Source organism: Drosophila albomicans, chromosome 2R, assembly GCF_009650485.2.
Source record: "Drosophila albomicans strain 15112-1751.03 chromosome 2R, ASM965048v2, whole genome shotgun sequence".
NCBI lineage: Eukaryota > Metazoa > Arthropoda > Insecta > Diptera > Drosophilidae > Drosophila > Drosophila albomicans.
In genome coordinates, this window is record NC_047631.2 from 23,927,003 (window position 1) to 23,951,277 (window position 24,275).

At 38.4% G+C, this 24,275-nt stretch overlaps 1 protein-coding gene across 2 annotated transcripts in view; it reads left to right on the top strand.

Annotated features, from left to right (window-relative positions):
* The window catches only part of LOC117574111 (homeotic protein proboscipedia), a 35,871-nt gene extending 12,459 nt beyond the window's left edge, over positions 1-23,412 (top strand). Inside the window, exons 2-8 of one of the 2 annotated variants that reach the window (XM_034257762.2) lie at positions 1,427-1,441; positions 19,985-20,142; positions 20,393-20,507; positions 21,408-21,539; positions 21,604-21,779; positions 21,856-22,640; positions 22,823-23,412. In XM_034257762.2, the coding sequence (XP_034113653.1) occupies positions 1,427-1,441; positions 19,985-20,142; positions 20,393-20,507; positions 21,408-21,539; positions 21,604-21,779; positions 21,856-22,640; positions 22,823-23,285 (1,844 nt within the window). In that variant the 3' untranslated portion in view covers positions 23,286-23,412. The remainder of the gene's footprint in view (positions 1-1,426; positions 1,442-19,984; positions 20,143-20,392; positions 20,508-21,407; positions 21,540-21,603; positions 21,780-21,855; positions 22,641-22,822) is intronic. The other variant, XM_034257763.2, reaches the window with a different exon arrangement.
* Positions 23,413-24,275: the final 863 nt, after the last annotated feature.

A 24,275-nucleotide genomic window follows, 5' to 3' on the forward strand; every position in this document is an offset into this window, starting at 1 on the left:
TAACTGGATACCTAAGAGAAAAAATAAGATTGGCTCATTAAGAAGGATTCTTAATTATAATTTAAATGGATATATTTAACTGGAAAGTATGTAATATTGGGCTATTAAGGATTGTTAACTATACTCTAGCTGATATAAATCTAAATTTATCTAATTTTATCTTGGCTTTTTAAGTATGTTATTTTATTATATTTAATTAACTTAACTTAGCTCATTGAAATCTTGCTTACTTTTTTAATCAAATTTTATTAACACCAATCTTACAAGAAATATATATTACAAGTATAAGAATGTCATTGCTATATTATCTTAAATGGATTTATTTAACTGTGAACTAAAGAAAAACAAATTCTTTGTTGACTAGTTAAGATTTCTCATTAATTTTTATGTTTTCTTTAACTTCTTTGCAAAAATTCCTCATATTTATAGCAATAATTTAACCCCTTGCATATTTGAAGCATTTCTTAAAGCGCTCTATAAATTTGCCAGTCATATTCCTGTGCGTCAAAGCAGCTGCAATAATACAAAGGCAGAAATATTCTCATATTTAATTATTATCTATCTGAAATAATTGCTAATCACGCAGCCATCTCTGTACAAGCATATCAATATCTATTCGCAGTTGTATTTATTTGACTGTGCACAAAACTTGGCTTCACTCCCATCAGCAAAAATTAACTGCCAGCTCAGACGCTATTATTTCCAACCGCATGATTTTATTTTCTCCTCTTGGCTCTTCAGATTACTCCTTTGATATTTCAGTTGGGCGCTTCTCTCCGTTGTTTTTTTGTGCAAATAATGTACTGCCAGACAAGACAGCTTCCTTGGGACTTTCTTAAAGTAGAGTAGCTTGAGTCTTTATGCCACATTTTTTGTGCTTTGCTATCGAACGACAGACAGCAAACTTCTCAATTACTTGGCTTGGAAGTTGTTTAATATGTTGCTGTTGTCTCCGGAAGCGGTTCAGTGCCATTTTCTTCTTGACCGCTCGTTACGTGCTGCATGTGTGTTCCCTTCATCAACTTTGGACTCGAACACGGACTCTGTCTTTAGCTGGAAGTTATAGTTGGGTCAAAGTCTGGTCACATGCAGCATCAGCATCAGCTTCAACAGAGGCAACAACTTGAAACTTCCGCTAGCAACTACGAACTTTGGGGTTAATTATTTTCCACTTTTGAGCTCAATTCCATAATACTGCGAGTAACTTGTTGGTAGTGAGCTTCAAACTTATTGGAAGTCTACGCAAACTTTCTTATAAGCTGGTCAATTTTGCTTACTTCCTAAGAGAAGTTGATCGAAAAATAATCTGCTTGATAGAGTATTCATTTTAATAAGTTTAATACATTTTAAATATAAGATAAACATTTTTATATACAACATTGAAGTTTAACCATTTAATTAATGAAGTCTTTTTCTTATTTTTCAGGTGATAACTCCATAAGTAAGTACAGATTGCTACCATTCATTTGCTCGACATTGAAAACCACAACATATTTAATTGGCAACATAAGTACAACAAATTGCATTCGTTTGAGATGAAATACGAAAAACTCTCAATGGGTTGGGAATAGACACAATTAGATTTTTGCTAAAAAATGAAATGACTGAAACCGCAAGATGATTAAATGTTATTATTCGAGCCGAAAAGTGTGCGAAGGTTATGTAAAGAGCCGCAAATGAAACAACGGCTGCCAATTTAAGCCATTTCGTTTTTTTTTTTTTGTTTTTGTCTTTCTTTCCCTTGGCCATTTCTCAGCCTCTCGTTTTTCGGTTTCATTTTTTTGTTAGCTTCTTTTTGAATGAGCCAAAACAAGCTGCAAAGTAAAGATAAAGGCTTTGGGAAGTAAAAATAATTCCAGCATAATTATATGAATATCTTTGGGAACTACAGGGAACTCCTTTCTCTTTGTAGCGTTACTTAGAAATACTTTAGCTAATTTGTAGTATAGTATAGTTTATTTCGGATTCATATTCATATCAAAATTGGCTGCCATTTTGAAACGAAACTCGCACCGTCTAGACGGCGACCTCTCCCTGAAGTCAGGCAGAAACAACAACAAAAAAACAACGAAAAAAAAAAAAGAAAAAAGTGAACCAATCAACCGTCAACCATTTTCGACCAATTCGACGGAAACGACGCTTTTTCATGTTCGTGACCAAAGTTTAAGAGTGCTCGGGGCCTGCATAAAAACAAATTTTACCTGAATTAAATTGAGTAACAAAAAAACACGAAAACTTTGCTTCATGTATCTTGCACACACACACACACACATAAGAATCACGCACACTCACAGTAGTACTTAAAGGTATGTAGGACTATGCTATATAGTATAGTTTTTTATGGTATAGACAGTTTTGCGTTACTCGACTTATTTTTCTTGGCATTGTTGTACTTTGTTATACTCTACGCTGAGAAATGTTAAAATATTTCTGAGGCAAATAAAAAAATGCTAAATGAATTATTAAAGTTTACATAAAGTTTAGGGGAAAGATAAAGAAAAACATTCTTTGTCTTTATATATTCCAATTTTGTACTTTATGAGAAATGTTTTTTAGGAAAATTTTAATAAAATGGGTATTTAAACTCATTTCATTTTTTAATTTTTTTGTAAATTGAATTCAATGTATATTTTTATATTAAATTGTAGATTGTTAATAGTGTTTATAATCTGTATAAAGAGCATTGCAAGCTCGACCTTTTGAAAGGAAATTCGTTTCTTTCTGAATTCTTTTGACGTGTTGTTTCTGTTTCAGTTTTGTGTTTTGTTGTTTGCATAGCGTAAAAAAAAGGTACAAAGAGAGAACAAAACTCAAAGCGAAACACGCTACCAGTTTCATTTTTTTTCTTTCTGTTTCGTTCATACCAAGTTGGCCCCACTTGTAATATCATTTGTCGACGACGACGATGTCGTTGTGTTGTGTGCATGTGTTGGTCACTTTGGTGGTGCCCGGACGCAGTGGTATTGGTAAAACGGTTGCGGAGGAAATAATTACATGATTGAGGCACTCACTCACACACACACATATGAACATATTCATAGGCACACACACACACGCACAACAAGAGCGGTCAACTTCTTGGTGGTGGTGGTGGTGGTGGAGCTTGTTGTACTAGTGATGGTGGCAGTCGTTGTCTGATCGAACAGAACACGTTAGCCTGCTCAACTTGAACGCCAGCTCCATCTCCATCTCCAACTCCTTCTCCATCTCCTTCTCCAGCTTTTAGACCCTATGAGCATTGCATGTTAGCGTCGACTGTGTGTTAGTGTATGTATGTGCTTCTCTGTTAGTGTGTGTGTGTTTGCAAACGCCGGCAATGGAATGAATGGCGGCTTTGTACTCACATACAGAATTCTTGTTGTTTCGTTGTACTCGTTTTTTCTTGTTGTTGTTGTTGCTCTTTTTCTCTGTTTTCGTTGTTGGTTTTTTTTTTCTTCTTTTTTTTTGTTTGTTTGTAATTCATGCCAAAGCCGCAACAATGACGATGATGACGTTGACAACAACAACGTCGCCGACGTCGACGGCCCAGAGCAATTATTGTATCGCTTGCACAGCGTACTCAGCGTAGTCGCAGTAGTTGGTTAAACTTGCCCCTTTTTGCCCACTTCACCGAGCAGCCCTTAACCCACATGGCCATGCCTTCTGTCCTACACAAACAACCCGCTTGAGTGGACGTTGCTCTTATTGGCCAAAAGTGTCAGCATAAATGTCGTACATACTACAGCTGGAGTATTCGTATATTATATGACATATGCTACTGTTCTGTCTATTTACAAAAAGGTTCAACTGAATTTAAATATATATAATAAGTAGACCATCGTTATAACAAAAATTTTGCATTTTATATTAAAGTTACTGAAACTATCTCTCAGTTTCGTTCTCTGCTTCATATGAAGTTTGTCTTAGGGCGAATAGATTTAAGAAGTAGTTGGAACTTTGAAAAAAAAGATGCATATTAACGCTTCGAAATTGTAATCAATTCATATTATGTTTTATTTTTTATTATGAATTAATTCTTTTAATATTCTAGTCACATCTTATATCAAATTTTAGCTCTTCATTTATTTAAAAAATCAGCAAAGTTTTAATAATTATTATATTCAAGACTTGAATTTCAAGTATAGATTCTTATACTCATACTCAAGTTGTTTAATATTTTCCCACATTTTTTAACCATACATTTGGTGTATTTAAATCTTTTAACAATCAATACTGACAGCAAATTAGCAAAATTAGAGAGAATGTATTATACGTATTCATTTTAATTATATATATCTTTAACTTTACATTGTTTTCTCTCTTTCAAATCATACTAAAATGTATCAACATTATGTAATTTCTAACACTAATATTCATAGCCCATTTTAATGATTGCTGTCATCATATTTCAAGCAGAATAATATTTAGTGCTAATCCCTTTTAGCACATTGAAGCATTAAAGCAGAATCCGAGAAAGGTGTTTGCTACTGTTCCTTCTGCCACAATTAGTCAGTTCTTAACTGTGGCTAATAGTTCGTAAATAGTTGGCCAATATTGACATTTACTATGTGCGGTCTGCTGTGGCCTGTTATGGGTCGCATTATGAAAATGTTTGTCTTCAAACTGCTCGCCCCGAAGATGTAACATTGTCTATTGACGTGTCGTCCATGTTGCCCGCTGTGCAGAGACACTTGGCTGGCCGAGTCGATGTCTCTCTGACTGTCTCTCTGACTGTCTGTCTGTCTGTTGAGGCAGACGTCAGTCTGAGGGCTTTTTTTTCGAAAACGTTTTCATTACAATGAAAATGGTGCGTAGCCGCCGTCGTAGCTGCTGCTGCTGCTGCCGATCGGACAAATGTGTCAGAGCTGAAACGTCATGATTAATGATGGTGGCAAGCATGTGGGCCCGAAGGCCAAGTCGACGCCGACGCCGACGCCGCCGCAGCCAGAGACAGAGACTGAGACAGAGAGTTAAAGTTGTAGTCGGAGTCAGGGAGTACGGAGCACGCCCTGGCAATGGCACTGGCTGCATTTAGAGGCCGAGACCAGGGCTGAGACTGAAACAGCCTGGGGGTAGGGCAGACCCGGCCTGGCAACTGGGCCATGGGAAGGGACACAAGAATGGCACTGGGAACGTACTTGGGAATGGGTCTACTACAACTTGCCACTGGCCACATCAAGGTAAATTAGACAAGCACATACACAAAATACACAGAAAAAAACAACACAAAATGTAAACACAAAACTGAAACACTTGGCGGAGCATTAGGCGAAATTAGAAATTAATCCTTGGCACCACTCGGTGGATTGTTGTGCCTTGGCCATGGCAACGAGACTCTTGCTCAAATAGCAACAACATGGCGCGAATGTCGACGGCCTAAAAAGAGGGTGAATTGGTCAACAAAAATTGGGAGTGGTTAGCTAGCCAATGAACATATGTTGATTAAAGTATCTCCCACAAAATTATGGGAAATCAGTCTGTATTTAAATATGCCACAAATGCGTGTGAATCTTGGTTTTCAATTAGCCAATCGAATCTCAATGATACAAATATTGTTACATATACAATTTCCTAATATTATTAATTTGATTGACCTTTGTTGGCTCTATTCAATATATTTAATTAGGGGAAAGATAATACCTAGATATACCAGCATATGTCGAAGTACATTTTGTCAATACAATTTAGTGTTGTATTTCTTTAAATACGACTATTATTATATTATTCTAATAACATTCATGCTAGTTCTTTTAACACAATTCAATGGCTCATATTAAATTAAGAATTTGGATTGAACACATTTGTTATAAACAGGAAAACATCCTATCTATAGCAATTTAAAATCAAATTCTTGGGTCTCATTTAATTAAGGGGAATACAATGCTTATTTGAACATATGTTAAAGTATATTTTTCTGACGCAAATATAATCTGTTTGATTTTATTTAAATATCCAAATAAATCATCAAGAAATATTGATAATTTAAAGAGTTACATTCTAATTACATGACATTATAAATCACTTTTAAGAGTCAGAAAAATATTAAATTATTTGCAATATCAAATCAATATTTAAAATCAAGTTTAGCCTTTTTTACTGAATGAAAATGCAATACCTATTTCAATATGTTCTGCTGGAATACTTTCCATCCGAATCAAATCAGTTTTCCATATTTTTTAAACATCAATAATTATTGACATTTTATAAAGAGTTACATTATATTAATTATACCAATTGAATATTCTTTGAAGCCTCCATAACATGTTCCATCAACAGCAATATCGAATCAATTTGAAAGTCAAGTTTAATCGTCTTGTTGATATTAAACTTCCACCTGCTGAGTGTAGTTCCCTTCAATTATGCACGCAATTTAACATAGATCATTTATTTATCTAACTCCGAGTGTTAAGCAAATCTTCAGGCAGCTGTAACATTTCTGTCTGTCAATTTCATCAATGCCATTGATGCGGCAAGTAAAACAGAAAAAAAAGGAAATTGTTTTGGGTTGTGATGTGGATGCAACAGCAGCAGCAAGAGCGGCAGAAAGATGCGCATTGCCTTAATTGAAACCGTTTAAATTGCAATTAATCACAACGAGTCGAGCCCTGAGTCGAGCTGCACAGTTGTTGCCGAGTGGCGCAACGAATTCCCACGTTGACGGTGTGGGCGAGGAGCAAAGGCAAAGGGGGATGAGAGGTGCCACAAACTGACTTTGAATACTGTAGCTGAAGTTGAAGCTGCTTTTGCATTAAACTGCACAAGGAAGAAGAAAGGAAGGGAGTTGGTATTACTGTCACCACAGTGACTAATTTTATCCTTTTGGCTGCTTTTGTTTTAATTCCGAACAAATGAAGCAGATTCTGGCTGCCACACGGTAACTGTTTAATCGCTTTCGACATGCGGATTTAAGTTTTTTGTGCGCCCTGAAAAGGTAGGCAAACGGGAGGTGGGCGGAATGGGAGCTGTGATAAGTGAAAATATGGAGAACGACCCAACCCTCGCATAGCGGATATTGCAAACAACCCATGGCACAGCTTCAGCCTCAGTCAGAGCCACCCGATAACACACCATCGAAAAATGTAAAACCCAAACCCAGGAATCGCTCCACCGGACGCACGCACAGGATGTGAACTGCGGATGCGGGCCAAGGGATGGGACTTGCTCTGGATCCGGGATAGAGACAGAGACAGGGACAGGGATTCAGAGACTGAGCTGAGCCTATGCCCATGGCCTTCTTTTCTTGCGCTTCTCGTCGCCGTGCACTTGGCTTTTTTTAAGTGGAAATAAATTAAAAATGGGAGGTATCTCTCTCTCTATCCTTCGTGGTAACTGGAAGCCAGTGGAGGGCGTCTACAACACGCGTCGCAGGCAACGACAACGTTGGCTTTACCAGCGTTAGCTGTAGGTAAAACTTTTGGATAAAACAGTTGAACTTCAAAATGTGAATTTGATTAGGATATTTGCATAAAATTCTGTTTCTGCGCCAACCACTTGCTCTTGCCACGCCACAGCCATGGAATAATACGGCCATAAAATACGGCACAAGCGGAGTCGGAACGTATGTTTTGTTGCCGGAAGCGGAAGTATATAAGTCAACCTAGATTTGGTACTGCTGCTTGTCCTGATACAAGGACAAATGGCCTTTCAGCCAGTATTTTATGTGTAAAGTTGTCGAAAGCAAGCACTTTAAGAATTTCAAGTGGCATCAAGTTGCGTGGAAAACTAGGCGAAACTAGGGAAAGTGATGTTGCAAACATTTTAAGTAGACTTAAATAAGAATCATCTATATTCTTAAATTATAAATGTTGAAAATAGTATCTGCATTTATTTCCAACACATTTTTTTATAATGTTCCAAAATTTGGAGTAGTCAAATAATTCTAATGTTTAAATGCTCTATTCATACTTTTTATAAAATCTAGAACTACATGTTTCCAAAGATATTATTTGTACTTATTTCTATCTTCGGATTATCTATATAATTTGCTATGCTCGAAATATTTATTTGGCATTGGTTGACATCACTTTTTTACAACTTTCTACATCTCTTGCAAATATTATTTGCATTCATTTCAATCCTAAGTTTTCACATTTGTGGAATATTCTGAATATTTATTTGACATTTTCCAGAGCTTCAAGTATAGCTGTCAATCAGAATTAAGTCAGTGTTTTACGCAAATAACTTTCAAAAGGTCGTCAAACCTGAGCTCTAATAGTTTGAACATCAATACCGTAAATTGACTTATTTTCCCCAGACACAAACAGCATAAATGATATATGGGCCGTACATGAAATGTGCAGCTCCAAATGGAGCTTAAACTATGAGACATTTAGCATATGTCGCCACCTGTGTGTAATGTACGATACACATGCACTTGACATGGCTGCCCAAGGAGCAAAATCTGAAACCAAATCCAAAACCCAAACCCAAAACATCGTGAGTGGGTGACAGTTAAGGGACAAGGGAGTATGGAAGATGGAGGGAAAATGGGAAATGGGAGCTCGGGAAAATGCAAAACTTTTCGCAAAAGGAGCGTCGCGTCGTGTCGTGTCGCTTGCAGGGAGTTGCTTAGGCAAATCGTATGTGAAACATTTGGCAGGCAGCGATTTATTTAATGTCTTCGAGGGAGTCAGGGGCTAAAGCTGCATGTTCGAGTGATTTAGATGATTTATGTCTCAAGACGTACACTGCAGGGTTAATATTGGCCACAGCATAGAACAGCAACCACCAACTACCGCAACATGTTTCGGGGACAAATTTACGCACTGAATACATGAGATGAGTGTGCATGAATATGCATATGAATACTATTCGCTATTCGCTGCTCGCCTGTTGCCATAACTCAAATTTAAAGGCGGCGCCTGTGGCAAATTGGAGGCTCCATCCGCAACGTCCATCTTCAGCTGCGCAGCTGCGCTTTTTACGCATGCGACTTGGGCGAAATTCAATTATCAGAGTCCCGAGTGCGTAGCTTTAGCTGCATGCAACAACACGCATACGCCATGTTGTCATGTTTGGCGGGGTCGCAATTAAAGCAGCCGCAACGCAACTCGCTAATTAATTTGCATTTGCGCGAACGAGGCAAAGAGACAGCGAGTGTCTGGCAGTAAAACTTGTTGATTACCAAACACACGGCGAGTACAGTGAAGCAACGTTTTAAGAGAAATGCATTGCTTTTCAATTATTTAATGCATTCAGCGGCAATTTTTATTGCACTTCAATCAACAGTGCATTCTAATGAGGTTCAACTGTAGTTATCCAGCTAGCAATATGGAGCTTTGGCTTGTCAATTAGCCAATTTGTGTACACTCCAGCTACAAAGTAAGCGGGCAATTTTATCGACTGTAGATTTATCACATTTTTAAATAGTTTCTGTCCGCGCCTGGGTAGAACCTGTAAATTGAATGGATCGCGCTGATAGCTTTATTGATGGTATATCGCACGGCACAATGTGCTCGTCGATTCCAGACGTGTTTTACGACCGCGTCATAAACATGTTCAATATTCAATTGCACTGTGCACGCTGGGGAATGGCAATTTGTTGAGGTGAGTCGAGTATTAAGCCACTATCAAGAGCACACAATTATGCATACAAAATATGCGGATGTCATTTGTGATGTCTGTTGCCATAATGGGCCATATATTATAGGTTTATTATTATATCTTACGTTATCATTATTACACTTATTTGTCAAGAATGATGCGAGACAAGCTTAGTCTGTTTGCAGTACGCGGTTGAGCTCGAGATTTTGTTAGATTAAATTGTTTCTATAGAATGAAAATATATTTCAATAAGTATAGCTGATATAAGGAGTATTATTAGGCTAACAAATACACAATCAAAATATGAGAAAAGATTTTTTTAAATGCATCAATGGATTGAACATACATCATACATTTTGCAAAGATATTAAAGGGTATTATGATATGATATCTTAAATTCATTTTGTTGAAGGATTTTGTTCGCTTAAATTGAGACTATAGAATGAAAATATATTTGAATAAGTAAAGCTAATATAATATAAAGATTATTATTAGATTAACACATATAAGAAAATAAGCTGTTAAGAGGCATCACTGAATTGAAGATCATACTTTTTGCAAAGATATTTAAGGGTATTATGGTAATTTAAATTCATTTTATAGAAAGCACTAACATCTGTTTTTTATATGGTGCTCGATGAAATTTATTCTGTGGTGTGAATAATTGTTGTTGATATTTGAATTAGTATTTGCATAGAATATTGAATTTAATGAAAACTTTCAAATATAAAAAAGGATTGAAGATTACGTACTTCCTAAAGATATTTAATTATTTTATTTATTTGAAAATAGGATTTGATCTTAATTTAAAGCTCATCTAAACTGATCTAAGAAAAGAAAAGAAATGAAAAGAAAGAATTGAAGATCATTTATTTTGTTAAGATATTAAGGCAACTTTTATTATCTCGATTCCTTTTTATTTAAAGCTCATCTAAGCAGAACTAAAACTTTAAACTTTTTTGCACATAATTATTATTACATTTATTTCCATTCCAATTCATAATTTGGCTTCCTTTCGAAACCCTGGCAATGCATGTAATTTAGTTTACATTTCACTTTTTTCCATGTATATTCGATATTGTTGTTGCGAGTGTTTTTCATCTAATTAGAAGTTGTGTGCTGAATTCTTCTTCCATTCTCAAGTCTGCAAGGGGGCAGTGGCCACTGTTGGCGTCGTCGTCGTCGTCGTCTGCAGACTTTTCGCGTTTTCCTTTGGCGCAACGGAAGTGACTTTTGTTTTTTCTCTTTTTCCTCATACAACATGAATATTATGCCGCCGGCGTTGTTGTTGCTGTTGTTGTTGTTGTTGGGCGTTCGTGTTTAAAATAAGCAAAACTTACGGGCGATAAAAATGCCGCTTCAAGTAAAGTAGAAGCAACAACAACAACAACAGCAGCAGCAGCAAACTGATGGCGTATAAGAAATGACGAAACAGAGAACAGGGAAAAATTGCAGAATGTAAGTAGAAGCAGAAAGAGGCAGAAAAAAAAGCAGCTTGAGCATGGCGTGTAAACGGTTTTTTCTCGCATTTCTCTGTCTTTCTCCCCGTGTCGCTGTCTCTCTTCAGCTGGACAGTTGGACAGCCGGCGTCGCTGGCTGGGTGGCCATGCACTGCCTCCCCTCCGCTCCGCTCACCCCCTCTTCTGACCCTCTCTGACCACCACCAGGTCGAGTGACGTTGCGTCTCTGCTGAGGGCAAGACTCACTTGCGAGACAAATGGAAATGAAGCGTTTATGCTGCTTTATTGCCGCGATAAGGAAAAAAAATGAGGCATTATTTCGTTGTTTCAAGCAAAGTTTACCCCACAGCCATGTCTCCCCCTCCTCCTCTTAGTTGCTACCCGTCTTACAACCACAATCTTATTTATATGTATTTTCATTTTGCGCTTGGGGCACGGAAACGCCGTGATGCCAACTGGACACAGGTTGAGCTTCATCCGTGGAATGCGGCAATTTCCTTTGCAGTCTCCGGGACTTGGAAATATTTGCACTGGGGCAACTCCGGAGTGGAGGCCATGAGTTGGCGTTTTCCTTTTTTTTTTCTATTCTCCCCCAATAAGTCCTGTGACTGCAACAAAATGATTGTGGCATTTTATTTCCAAAGCGCATGAATTACTTGCGTTTTAACAACTTATTTAATCGCAATCAAATCGAGCAGAAAACTAAATTTCATATCTTTCAAACAATGGCACAGCAAACTGACCAAATGCCAAGTAATGTCGGATCTGGGCAGAAAATTTTAAATACTTTATTGTTGTTGGAAAATATAAAAAGATAAACGTGGAGTCACTTTTATTATATGTGGACGCAATTTAAACTTCCGCTATTTATTTTGTCGTGGATATAAATGGGCATAATATATAAAAATATGAAGGAAGAGATTTGGACTGAAGAATATAAATTTACAAAATAATGAAAATTAGTAAAAATGGTTATCTAGCAATAAAGAAGAGTTATGCAATCGTTAAAGAATTCCTACCAAGTTTATTTTCAAATGGAAATAAGAAACATCATTTGTCTGTAAATTGAATTCAATTAAACTTATTAACTTTATTCTCTCTCTCTTAAATTTTGAATCAATTCGTTTTCTTTTTGCAACTGGTTTTTAATTCAAATCCTTTTTCTAAATTCTGAATTTCAACAAAATAGAAACCATCAATTTCAAGTAGTCAAATGGTCGGCACAACTCTAATTAGAGGCCTATACATTGTAATTGACTACTGTCCGACTGTCATTCAGACAGTTTGTCCGTCTGTCCGTTTTCTGAGCCATCTCCTTCACTCATCTATCATCGACTATCAAGCGTGAATATAAACAGTAGCCGATGCGATCAAACAGCTCGCAATTCGCTTCTATTCGCTTCAATCGGACACAAAGCACACGAAAATAAGTATATGGTACACGTTTCAGAGATTGGAGGTATTTGGAGAACTGTGTGTGGAGCCAATGCGATCAAGAGACGTCCATTGCCAACGCCAAAAACTGAGTAAAAAAAGAAACGAAAAGTATTCAAAAGCCAAAGCCGCATCATCAATTATGCTCAACATTGCTCAATGGCAAGCCAGCAACAGTAACAATAACAATAACAGTAACAACAACAAGAGCGACGACAACAACACAAAGCTGTCAGCGCACGTTGATCTGTCAAATGCGGCAACCGAAACTGAAACCGTAGCCAAAAGAAATGCGGCAGCCACAGCCGCAGCAACAACAACAACAGCATCCGCAGCAATGTGGCACCCGCCTTAGAGGCTCTCCACTTTGGCGATGCGACGACGCTTTTGTTGCATTTTCAAACAAAATATTGATTAATCATGGCGGTCGGCCATTGCTGCTGCTTCTTTGCTGCTTCTGCTGCTGTTGTCATTCGTTCATTCATTCATTCATGTATTCACTCGAACCATACTCGAAACGATCTTAAGCTGATTTCTGGCCTTCAGCTGTGAGTCTTTTTGTCTGCGATCTACGTTTGGGGAGCTTGCTTACAATGCGAGCTGGTCATATTTCATGGCTCTGCTCGCTTTTCTATGATCCGGCGGCACTTTTTGTCCCCACATCGCCATTGTTCACTTTTGTCTCTTGCAAAATTTGCCGCTTTCCATGGCATTTTTGGCCACGCTTAAAGCATTGTTTGCGGTGTTAAGTTCAGGTTGAGGAACTTCCACTTGTAACTAAAGACAGGTTACTTCTTCATGGCTGTTGTAATCGCATTTAGTGTCCAGCGTGCAGAATATTGGTGGCCATTTTTTATTGAAATCGGAATTGGAATTGAAATTCAATGGAAAGTTTGAAATTGACATTAATATCGCATTGACGTTATGGGGATTTAATTTTCCATTTTTAATTCGCTTTCAATCTGGCAAACATGCTAAGCATAAAGCGTAATCCAGTTCCACCCTCCATGCAAAACAACAACAAAAAAAAAGGGAAATGTAAATTTTTTTCCTTCATATTTTTCCTTTCTTTTTTCTCTTGCTGCTGTTGTTGTTGTTGTTGTGTGCTCATGAGAGCGCTGGAAAAAGTTTCCCTCGCTGATTTTGATTGACAGCTCTTAGCAGCATCCCTGATGGATTTCATATTTGAGCCATGGCTGAGGCACTGCGACAGGCCAAAATGACAGACCGGAGATGCGAGAAGAGAGAAGAGAGAAGAGAGTTGGTGAACTGTGTGGAACTGGGAGACCAGAGACCAGAGGCTTAGGCGCTGCATAAAAGTTTTGCCAAACAGCTTTCATATTTCCCTGACAGACGAGACGTTTCTTTTTTCTCTCCATCTTTCTTTTTGTTGCTGCTGTTGTTGTTGTTGTTGTTAGACACATGCGCATCTGTATAAGAAATATATGAAAATATAATATATATAACAACAATACATAGTTGTGCGGCAGCCATGTTGAAAGTTTTTCAATTTGAGCCGCTTTAAAGTATTTGAACTTGATTCAATGTGGCCTCGTGGGAGTCGCCTCCAAAAAATGTCGATTTCACAGCGAATCAAGTTGAAATGCGGGAAAAGTTTGTTTCTTTGTAGAAATCATAAAAAGAAATCAAAATTGTGACCACATTTGAATTCGTTGCAGATTGGCTGATGTGTTTCTTTTACACCCATAAGCTGCCTAATGGCTTTTTAATATTTTCGTTTAAAACAAAATATTGTTGGTTTTTTTGTTTTTCTAAAAATTGAATATTTTTGTAGAAAAAATAAGAGCTGAATATTTGAAAGAAGCGAATTGTACAAATTTAAAGTAATTCATAGAAGGCAATATTTATTTTTCATTTTACAAATTTAACATGAAACTTTATATTTACATAAAAGGTATATTTTAAATTGAATAATTATGTTCATTAATTTCATATACATTTAATTTGGATTCAATTTCCAAAAGTTGCTTTTATTAAATTTACTTTTAAATTCTGTTAAAATTGATTTCAAATTCTGTCCAGAAGCTTACAAGAATTCTCTTTAATCATTCATAAATTAGAATATTCTTTCTGATAGCATACACAGCCAAGTCTAGTCGCTTTTCCTTTTGATTATGCAATTTTAACAATGACATTTCGGAAAAGTGAACATTAATCAACAATTTTCACACCTACCACAACAGAAGAACAGAGAGGGCAGAGGGAAGAGCGAGGGTGCTTCCTACTTCTACTCTTAGACCGCAGTTCAAACTGAGTGCACATAGTTTTGTTATCATTGTTGTTGTTGTTATTGTTATTATTATTATTGTTGTTGTTGTTGTTTGTGTTTGTTGTGACTGCTCTGTAAATGTTCTGTTTGTTGACATTTGCTGGTCATGAAAAGTCATTAAATATATTTCTCTAATTTATCTTGGAAACTGGCAGCTCGGTAAAAGCATTCAAGTAAAACTTCGAATAGAACGAAATTTCTTCCCTCTGGAAATGGGAAAGAAGAACGAGATGCTTTAATACCCTTGTTTCAACCCTTTTTCGATGGGGTGCTAATTAAAACTAATCCAGAGCAAATGCTTGTTGTACACTTTTCGCATGAATGTCAATCAAGCCCACAATTAAATGATTGAAGACGTTCATTCGTTGGGCTTTTGTCGAACAGAATTCAAGATACTTTTGCAGCTAATCAGCGAGACACTTGGCAGAATAAAGCAACAAGCTTTAAGCCAAGTTCGATGATGAGAATGTGACTCCAGTTTAAAATGCGACTTTTTTGTTCAAGTTGTTTGTGGATGCATATCAAATAGATACAGATACAAAATATTTTCATGAGAAATTGACTTTTTCTACGGTTACATCGTCGTCGTCGTCATCGCCTTCTTTTCCGTCTACGTTTACGTCTCGGTCGTTGTCTTCCTTTGGCTGGAATGATTAATGATGCAGCTATGCGCATTCGTACATTTGTCGGCCCACACCAGCTCCAGCTCCATCCGTATTTGTATCTGTATCTGTGTCTCTTTTTTGTCTGTCGTCAGTTAGAGCATTTTTACTGCATTTCGAACGCAAACGCAACGCATCGCAGAGCAGCTGAAGCAGAAGCTGAAGCTGAAACTCAAGTTGAGAAGCCGAGCATGTAAGCTGCAACATCCGTCCTTGCCACTTGCCGCTTGCCACATTTCGACTGTCTCTTTTGATTGAATTTGTCATGGCACTTGCTGTGCGCAACTCCTCTCTCCTCTCCCCTCTTCTCTCTTCCCGCTTTAAGCGTGTTTTGGGTTTGGCCTTTTAAAGTTTTGCCAGCTCGTTGGCAACCGCAAACGCAGCCATAATTCAAGCCACAGCACTCGTGCCTCTTGCGCCACATCTTGCCACCTTTTGTTCCCCTCCCCCCAGCTGAAGCGCTAGACCAAAAATTTACAAGATAAATTGAGGTCATTTTTTGCCAGTGTCCACCTTTGGTCATCTCTTGTTTGCTCTTCCACTGGACTGGAGTGGCGTTCAAAGGTCCTGCCACAAATTGTGTCCACCTTGTTGACCGCTGTCCCATTCGTGTGTCCACAAATGTCCTTAATGTCCTTATCCTTATGGACTAACACATGTAAGTGGTTGAGCACCAAGCACACCCAACATACTTGCGTAAGTGAACAGCGGCAGGAAACGTTAAAATGACAAAAGGGATGCGACTCCTTTGGCAGGGGAAGCGAGCATGATTTAAATGCAGCAACAGCACTGTCAACAATTGAAGCAAGGCATTTAAATATTACGCATAATTTGTTCATTTTATTTAACATTTTTTATTAAACAAAAATAATAGTAATAAATGTGGAACCCAACATAAGAAATACATACTATAAATGTGTGATATAATTTTTAATAGTTTTGTCTTGAAAACTTTTTTAAGCTTAATTATATTCAATTATATAAACTATAGATAAACTAATACAATGTGTAATAGTGACAAAATTATAAATTGGCCAAGCATTTTTATATTCTTTATACCAGTTACCCGTAGATAGGATATATTGTGTACTATATGGTATATTTGGAAGACGATGATATATAGTTATACCAAATATAGCTTTCAATACATTTTGTCCGTAATGAATTCAGAATTTTTTTTAAGATATTTGGATATTATTGAAAATGAGTAACAAGTATCCCACAGACGATCTCTCTCGATTGCAATTTCCTTTAATTTAGTTTAAATTAATAATGTTTTATGGTAGATAAATTGTTAAGTTAAAAATAACAAAACTATTCGATAAAAAGAGTTTTTATATACATACGTTGTCATGTTTCTAAATTTGAGCTCGCAAATGGCACATAAATTTTATAATAAAATTTTGTTGCTAGTAAGTTACTTCCCTTTTTCTCGCAGTGTGTAAATTTTTTTAATAAGCAACGAGCAACTTACAAGTCGTTGTGCTACCTTGGAAACAGTTTCCGCTTTAGGCGCTTGGAATGGGAAAACATTTTGCAATTGTTGCAAAATTTACGCTCATTTTAATTTGTGTCGAGCGTCTAGAGGAAGATGTGAGGTGGGAGGTGAGGCAAGCTGCAAGGGGCAGCAGCTGCAGATGCGTTAAGTGTGGCCGAGGCTAGCAATTTTTTTGTGTTTGCCTAACCAAAAATACAGACATAAATTTGCGCATAGTCGAGTGCAGCAGGCGAAGAGGGAGGAGGAAGAGTTGGTTATTGTAGTGCAAGAGGAAAAAGGTCAGGCTGGAGACTGGAAAGTGGAAAGAGGAGACTAGAAGCAGGGAGGGGGGCAACGAGTGCGTTTAAGTGTTAACATGTAAATTATGCTGTTGGCGCTGTTAATAAGTGTATTTTCAAGTGCTGTAAATCATGTGGAGCACTTCCTGACCAGGCGCCAACCACAACTCGACAGCTGCAGCTGAGCGAATCTTCAATAATTTAATAGCTGAGCCGAGCTGCACAAATCTTCTTCAGTTGGCCTCGTTGCGAGCATAAAGTTCGAGTATCCTTTCGTAGTTTTACTGATAAGTTTCGTTACGTTTTGACTTTTCCGGCATTTCATCCATGTTGATGACATTTCCAATGTGCACAGAACTCCCCCCTGTTCGCTTCCCCCTTCTGCTCCCTCACTTGGCTGCCACAATGACTGGCAAAATTCATTTTGTAATTTTCAGCCACCTTGCAATGTGCTGGCCGAGCCAACCAGCTGTCGTCCTCTTCTACTGAGGGGATTTCATTTTGACCAGGCTGCAGAAATTGCACTCAACTTTGCTTTCATTTTTGGGTTGAATCTTGCACAGTGGTGTCCCCCTTCTTCCCCCTTTCCCTGCCAGCTACTGATTTTGCTACTATTCCTATACTCTTCTCTCTATCTCTCTCGCTCTTTGGTCTCGTCTGTGTGTGTTTCGCTTCGGTTTAGAAAATTATCTTTCTGCTCGTCGTCGCCAAAAAGGAAATCATATTTTCTGCTTTTGTGCACTTTACTTTTCAGTTTCGGTTGCTGGCGGCTGCTTTGTCCCCTCTTCCCCCTCTCCACACCCCGTTTCGCTCCCTTGTAGCAAGCAGCAGTGCTTGCCACTTGCTCGTAAACAGTTTGGTTGCAACTTTTGTGCGAAATTTATGCTTTTCGTACCGTTCTCTTCTCATATCAGGGGGCACTTTTCGCAAGTACTCCGCACTCGTATGACTTGCTGCCACCTCCTTCAACCTTCAACCTTCTACCGGTTCGATTCAGTTTCACCGGTCTCCCACTCCCTTCACCCCCTTTCTACTCAGGGAAATGGCTTGCTCTTTCCCTGTGTGTGTGACGTCCCAACCAGGTGGTGTTTATGGCATCCGTTTTGCGAGTATTGATGAAGGAACTCGCATCTGTAATTCAATCAGTGTCTATGTCTGGCTGCCATTTGCTGGCTATTGAGATTCACCCACGTTTACGCAGCTCGTTCAACTGGAAATTTGTGCAAATATTTCGCCTTCTTTTTTCGTTTTCCACCATCGACATCAATGCAAATAAGTTGCGCCAAAAATGTCGAAAAATATATTATATGATATGCTCGCAATTTTTACCTTCTTTAACATTTTTAGCAAGTGGCATTTATTTAATAGTTTCATAACTGAACTTTGACATCCGCTGTGAACCTCTGTGCATTACTTAGATTACACAATAAGTGTGGTAATAAGAGAGCAATGATAAATCAAATGATTTATTAGCTTTGGTCCTGAAATTCATTGTAACAAAGTTGATGAAACATGAAGAAAATTGATAATAATATGAGTTTGCCTAGAACAGGTAAATGAGAATAGCAGTTCTCATATGAGATTCTACTTTTCTACAAACTTCTTACATAAGTGAAATAGAAGAATATTAATATTAAGATTTTAGAATATATGTATTTGCTAAATCATTAAAGAAACACTATGCAAAAAGTTTATCAAATAGTCATTGTTTTTTTTTTTTTTGCATATTTGAACCCGATACTAATAAAAGTATTTTCAAAAGTCAAAAGCAATGTCAACCTCAACATAAATAACATCAAGTATACGCCTACGAGTTTGCCTTCAAAAACTGTTGCAGGTGTTCTTAATTTACTGAAAAGAAATTAATAAAAAGATTTCATTGAAAATTATGCAAATTCGAAACAAAAAAAACTACATACATATTTGTAAATGCATTCTTGATTTATATCGGACATTATTCATTTTAAACTTATAAGTTTTATTCAAATGTGTAAATTAACTATTAAATTTAAATCTTAATTTTGTGAAACAGTTTTAAGAAAAAACTTGAGAACTAAGCTCTCGTCATTTTGTTTATCGAGAGCACAACTGTCGTTAGTTCGTGTGTTGCATAATCTTCTCTAGAGGCGCCCTAGTCTAGTGAGTCGAGTCGAGTATTCAAATGAAGTTGCCCAAATGAGATGGCAAAAGAAGATGGAAGTCGAAGTGGAAGTCGAAGTCGAAGATGAGGCAGTGAGAAACAGTAGCCGAACTACTTGAAGTGTCGTTGCCTCACGCGGGGCACTCAGATTGATTGATTAGATTTTTCGTTGTTAATTACTTAACGCTTGGGATTGGAAGCTGTGCGTTTCTTGTAGAAACTTGCGAGAGATGCGTACGCATTACGTTACCCATATTTGGTGGCACCAACAGCATCAGCTGCAACATTGCCGAGGTGTAAGTAGCAGAAGTTGCTCCTTGACTGGCGAAGCGCTGAATTAGTTATGGCCGGTGACGAGCTGATGGATTGATTACACTCACAGCAAAACAACAGTTTGGATGCTGAAGCTGGAAGTTGGATGTTGTGTGGTTGCAGTTGCAGTTGCATCACTTGCACAATGCCTCAAGTTGTCGCAATGCATCAGCATGTCAGGGCATTGATTCCGCCTCAGGAGGCAACAGTCTTCGTCTCCGTCTCCGACTCAAGTCGCAAGCCTCAAGCGAATGCAATTTGTCAGCACTCAGAGATATATAAAGAGAGGCAGAGAAGATGCGGCAAGGCACGCCTGCGAGTGCTCCGCCATGTTCAAATTCACATTCACTCCAGAGACTCAAACAAGAAATGCAATTTTCAATTGCAGCTGAATTCGTTCCAGAAAATGGCCTGCCCCGACGTCTGCGCACCGCGTACACAAACACGCAGCTGCTTGAGCTGGAGAAGGAATTCCATTTCAATAAATATTTATGCCGCCCAAGAAGAATTGAAATTGCAGCCAGCTTGGATCTAACCGAGCGACAGGTGAGTGCAACTTCGTTTCCCTTTACCCTTCCCCCTTTTAAATTTATTTATTTAGCTCTTCTGACTAAGGTGCAACCGTTTTCATTATTTCTGACAAATTGCACCAAGCCAAGGTTGACAGTGGCTCTCTCTCTTAGGGAGTCTCCAATCTGTCCATCTTTGTTGCGGCTGAACTACTTTTCTTGCCCTTTCCTTTGCTGTTAATTGTTCACCTTCACACCTTTATTTCGCATTCTTGCTACCTTTGCAGGTTAAAGTCTGGTTCCAGAATCGTCGCATGAAGCACAAACGACAAACGCTCTCCAAGACAGACGACGAGGACAACAAAGACAGTCTCAAAGGTGACGATGATCAATCCGACAGCAGTAAGTGCAGAAAACTGATTTCAAAATTTTATATTCATATCTGAACTAGAGCTGAAGTTGCTAAGAATAGAGAAAGAAATATGACGAACACTTAAATCAAATTATAACTTTGCTTTCTTTGTACCTCAACTAAACATCTAATGTCAAACCAATTTTAAAATGAGATTCAGTGCAATTCAAGTGGAATTAATTTTTCTAAATTTTAAACAAAAATTGAAACTACAAAATTAACTTAATATCTTAAATCAATTACATTTTTGAATGATTTTTTCTGTATTTTAAATTATATTTGAAATTAAAAAAAACGTTTACTCATCTTTGCTCCAGTTTGCAATTAAAATTAAAGATCTAAAAATAGATTCCCAATTAAATTTGCAAAAGCTCTTAACTGAGGCTTGCTTGCTCTTCCATTTTGTTAACAAATCCATTCGTTAATGTTTGGCCTAAGCAGATGTCTTTGGGATTTGGGTCACTTTAAAGCACCACAAGAGCGAAGAAGCATAACAAATTGTGCACAGAAAACGGATGATGGCAACGATGGCTTAAAAGAACCACCAAGAAAAGAGCAAGATGAGCAAGTTTGGTCTTAGCGGGTCACTTTTACTTTTGTCGAGGCTTTTACGCAGAAGAGTAGAATTTGCTGTAGCTTATCAATCATTGTCAGCCGGAGGAGGGCTCAACTTTTGCATTTCGCCGAGAGAGTCGCTTAGTGCTCTGTTCTCCTCACGCGACCAAATCGAAAAACCTAACCCCTTTCGTGTCGAGAGTAGTATCTTCAGCTTTAGTTCACCTTTTTTTTCTTTTTGGTTTTTGTTGCTGTTTTCTTTATTCTTTATAAAAACAAATCATCAATTTTCGCACGCGTATTGACTGATTTACTTTGTTTCCCGTGAAACGCAGACTCGAATTCGAAGAAATCGTGTCAAGGTTGCGAGCTGCCCTCCGATGATATACCCGACTCCACGTCCAATTCCCGAGGACACAACAACAACACGCCCAGCGCCACCAACAATAATCCCAGTGCAGGAAGTTGTGAGTATACCAAGCGAATAATTTCAATAGCGATTCCCATTTACTTGAACTATTTATCCGTTAGTGACTCCGAATTCATCGCTGGAAACGGGCATTTCGTCCAATTTGCTGGGCAGCACCACCGTATCCGCCTCGAATGTCATCAGCGCCGATTCCAGCGTTGCGTCCAGCGTCAGCCTGGACGAGGACATCGACGAGAGTCCAATCAAGGTCAAGAAAAAGGACGACAGTCACAATCAGGTAAATTTAGCAACCCCTCCCCCTCAATCTTACCTCAAGCATTACCATTAATGTGTCCACATAATTGGAATTACAGGTTATTAAAAAGGAGGCCGTGTCCACCTCGTCGAAGGCCTCGCCGTTTGGCTATGATTCAGGCCCCAGTTTGGTGAATTTCCGCCGCGACTCGGATGCCGTGGCTTCGAATCAGCCCGCGTCCAAGGCCGTTGGCAAGAAGCGATATCAGAACGCCAATGCCAATGTGATTGCCATTGCCTCCCCGTTGAGTGAGAGCAACAACTCCGCTGGTCCGGCTGGTTATTTTCCTGGTCCTGGCTACTATGCCAATCCGAATGCAAATCCGAATCCAAAGGCATTGCAGCCGCCGCAGCAAATGCCGCAAGACTATTATGGCAAATATGACATTGAATTTGCCGCCTCGCCGCATCACATCCCGCACAAGCAGCAGCAACAACAACAGCAGCAGCAGCAACAGCAACAACAGCAGCAGCAACAACCGCTTCACGGCGAATATCTAAGTCCGAAACCAAACACCAATGCTGCCAACACCAACGCTTTCCTCCCGAATAGTCAACAACAGCAACAACACCAACATGAGCAGCAGTTCTATTACAACTACAACGACACCAACGGTGGTAGCGCGTACATGAACCATCAACAACACCAACAGCAGCATCATCCAGTTGGTGACTTTGAAGCGCCACCTATAAACGGGCCCGGCAACTTCTATGATCCCAAGACACAAACCGGTGGTGCTTATTACGACAACATGAATTTCCAACACCAACACCAGTCGGTTGTGTTTCAACAACAGCAGCAGCAGCATCATCAACAACAGCAGACGCCCCTGAATCACCAACAGTAAGTTTCAACTACTTGTGTGGCGCCATCTATGTGCGAAGTAACAAGGTCAAAGCGAATAACGCAACCAAGCTACTCAGATAACGAAAACGTTTGAAGCTTAACTAAACGAAATGGCGCCAGACTCTTTAATTTTAAATTAGCAAAGAAAACAGTTATTTATATTGATTTTTTCCCAACAGACACTTGCACCACATTGGCGCTGGGGAGACGTACAGCGCACTTGGCCTGCAAATGGAGAACTGTGATGGCTACAACAACTTTGGCGGCGGTTACTACGAGGCAGGTCCTGGCCAACAACAGCCTCCAGTGCCGCCCACTCACACCCATCCCCATCATCCGCATCATATGCAGGCGCAGGGCCATCCTCATCTCCATGGCCACCATAACACGGTACCAGGAGCTGCAGTTCAAGTTGTGGGTGCTCCGCCAAATTCCAGTCCACATGTTCACATAGCCAACGCTAATGCAAATGCCAATTTCGTGCTGAACGGAGCACCTGGTGGACAGCTGCAGGCGTTTGCCAACACTGGTGGTTCAACGGCTGCCATCAGCGGATTGGAGAACTCGAATAGCTCATCGGACTTTAATTTCCTGAGCAATTTGGCTAATGACTTTGCCCCCGAGTATTATCAGCTGAGTTAGTTCTGGTAGGTGGACGATGTAGGGCAATAGAATATTTGAGTATTGAGTATAGTGTGTAAATAAACTGCAATGTCATCGATGTAGTTGATTTGTATGTCCTTAAATTCAACTGTCATTTGCAAGCACTTTATCTGTAAATAAGTTAATGCGTCTGTCCTTATATGTGTATGTAGATATGTAGGTAGAGTCATAAAATGCTTCAGTCTATACTTATCTTCGAGACAGATCTAAGAACTAATCTCTAGTTAGAGGCTCTCCAACGATCGGTTGAGCTATCATTCGAAATACAAAAACAAATAAAACGAATACCACTTGGGCAATTCACATTTGGCTTAAAGCCGAATCGCAAATAAAATTAAGCTCCGATTGTAAATAGCTAGTAAAAATTTCAAATACTTTACTGTCATTTCCAGCAGTCCTAATCAAATCAGAAATTGATTATAAGCCTACTATATATACATATAGAACTTATCTTACAAAATGGAATACAGAAATCAAAAAACAACTTTCAAATTTCTCAAATTTGTGTTTAATGTAAATATTCTAAAATACGTGTAGCTCAAATCAAATGGGGAAATTCCAAATTGAATCCATTTGCGATTCAACTAAAAAAAATTTCCATTATGTAATTATTATTTAATGCAAATTCAGTGTTTGTAATGTTTGTATGTTGTTCTAAATTCCAATACAATTAACTTTAAAGACATCTAGACTCTAATAATAAATGAAATAAAATAAATCAATAAATTACTACTTACAATATTGCCTCAAACTTAATTCTCTAAGCATTAATTAAGATACTGCATGGAAAGAGAACCAAAAGGTGCTCAAAAGAAAACACTTCTCACGTGACAATGGCTTCCACACTTTTCTACACCTTTTACAATTCCACAGAATGGAAAATATGTGCTCCTGCCTTCCAAAAACTCTGACATCTAATGATGGATGAGTTACAGGCGTTGAAGGGGACTAAACCCATATACCGTTGCC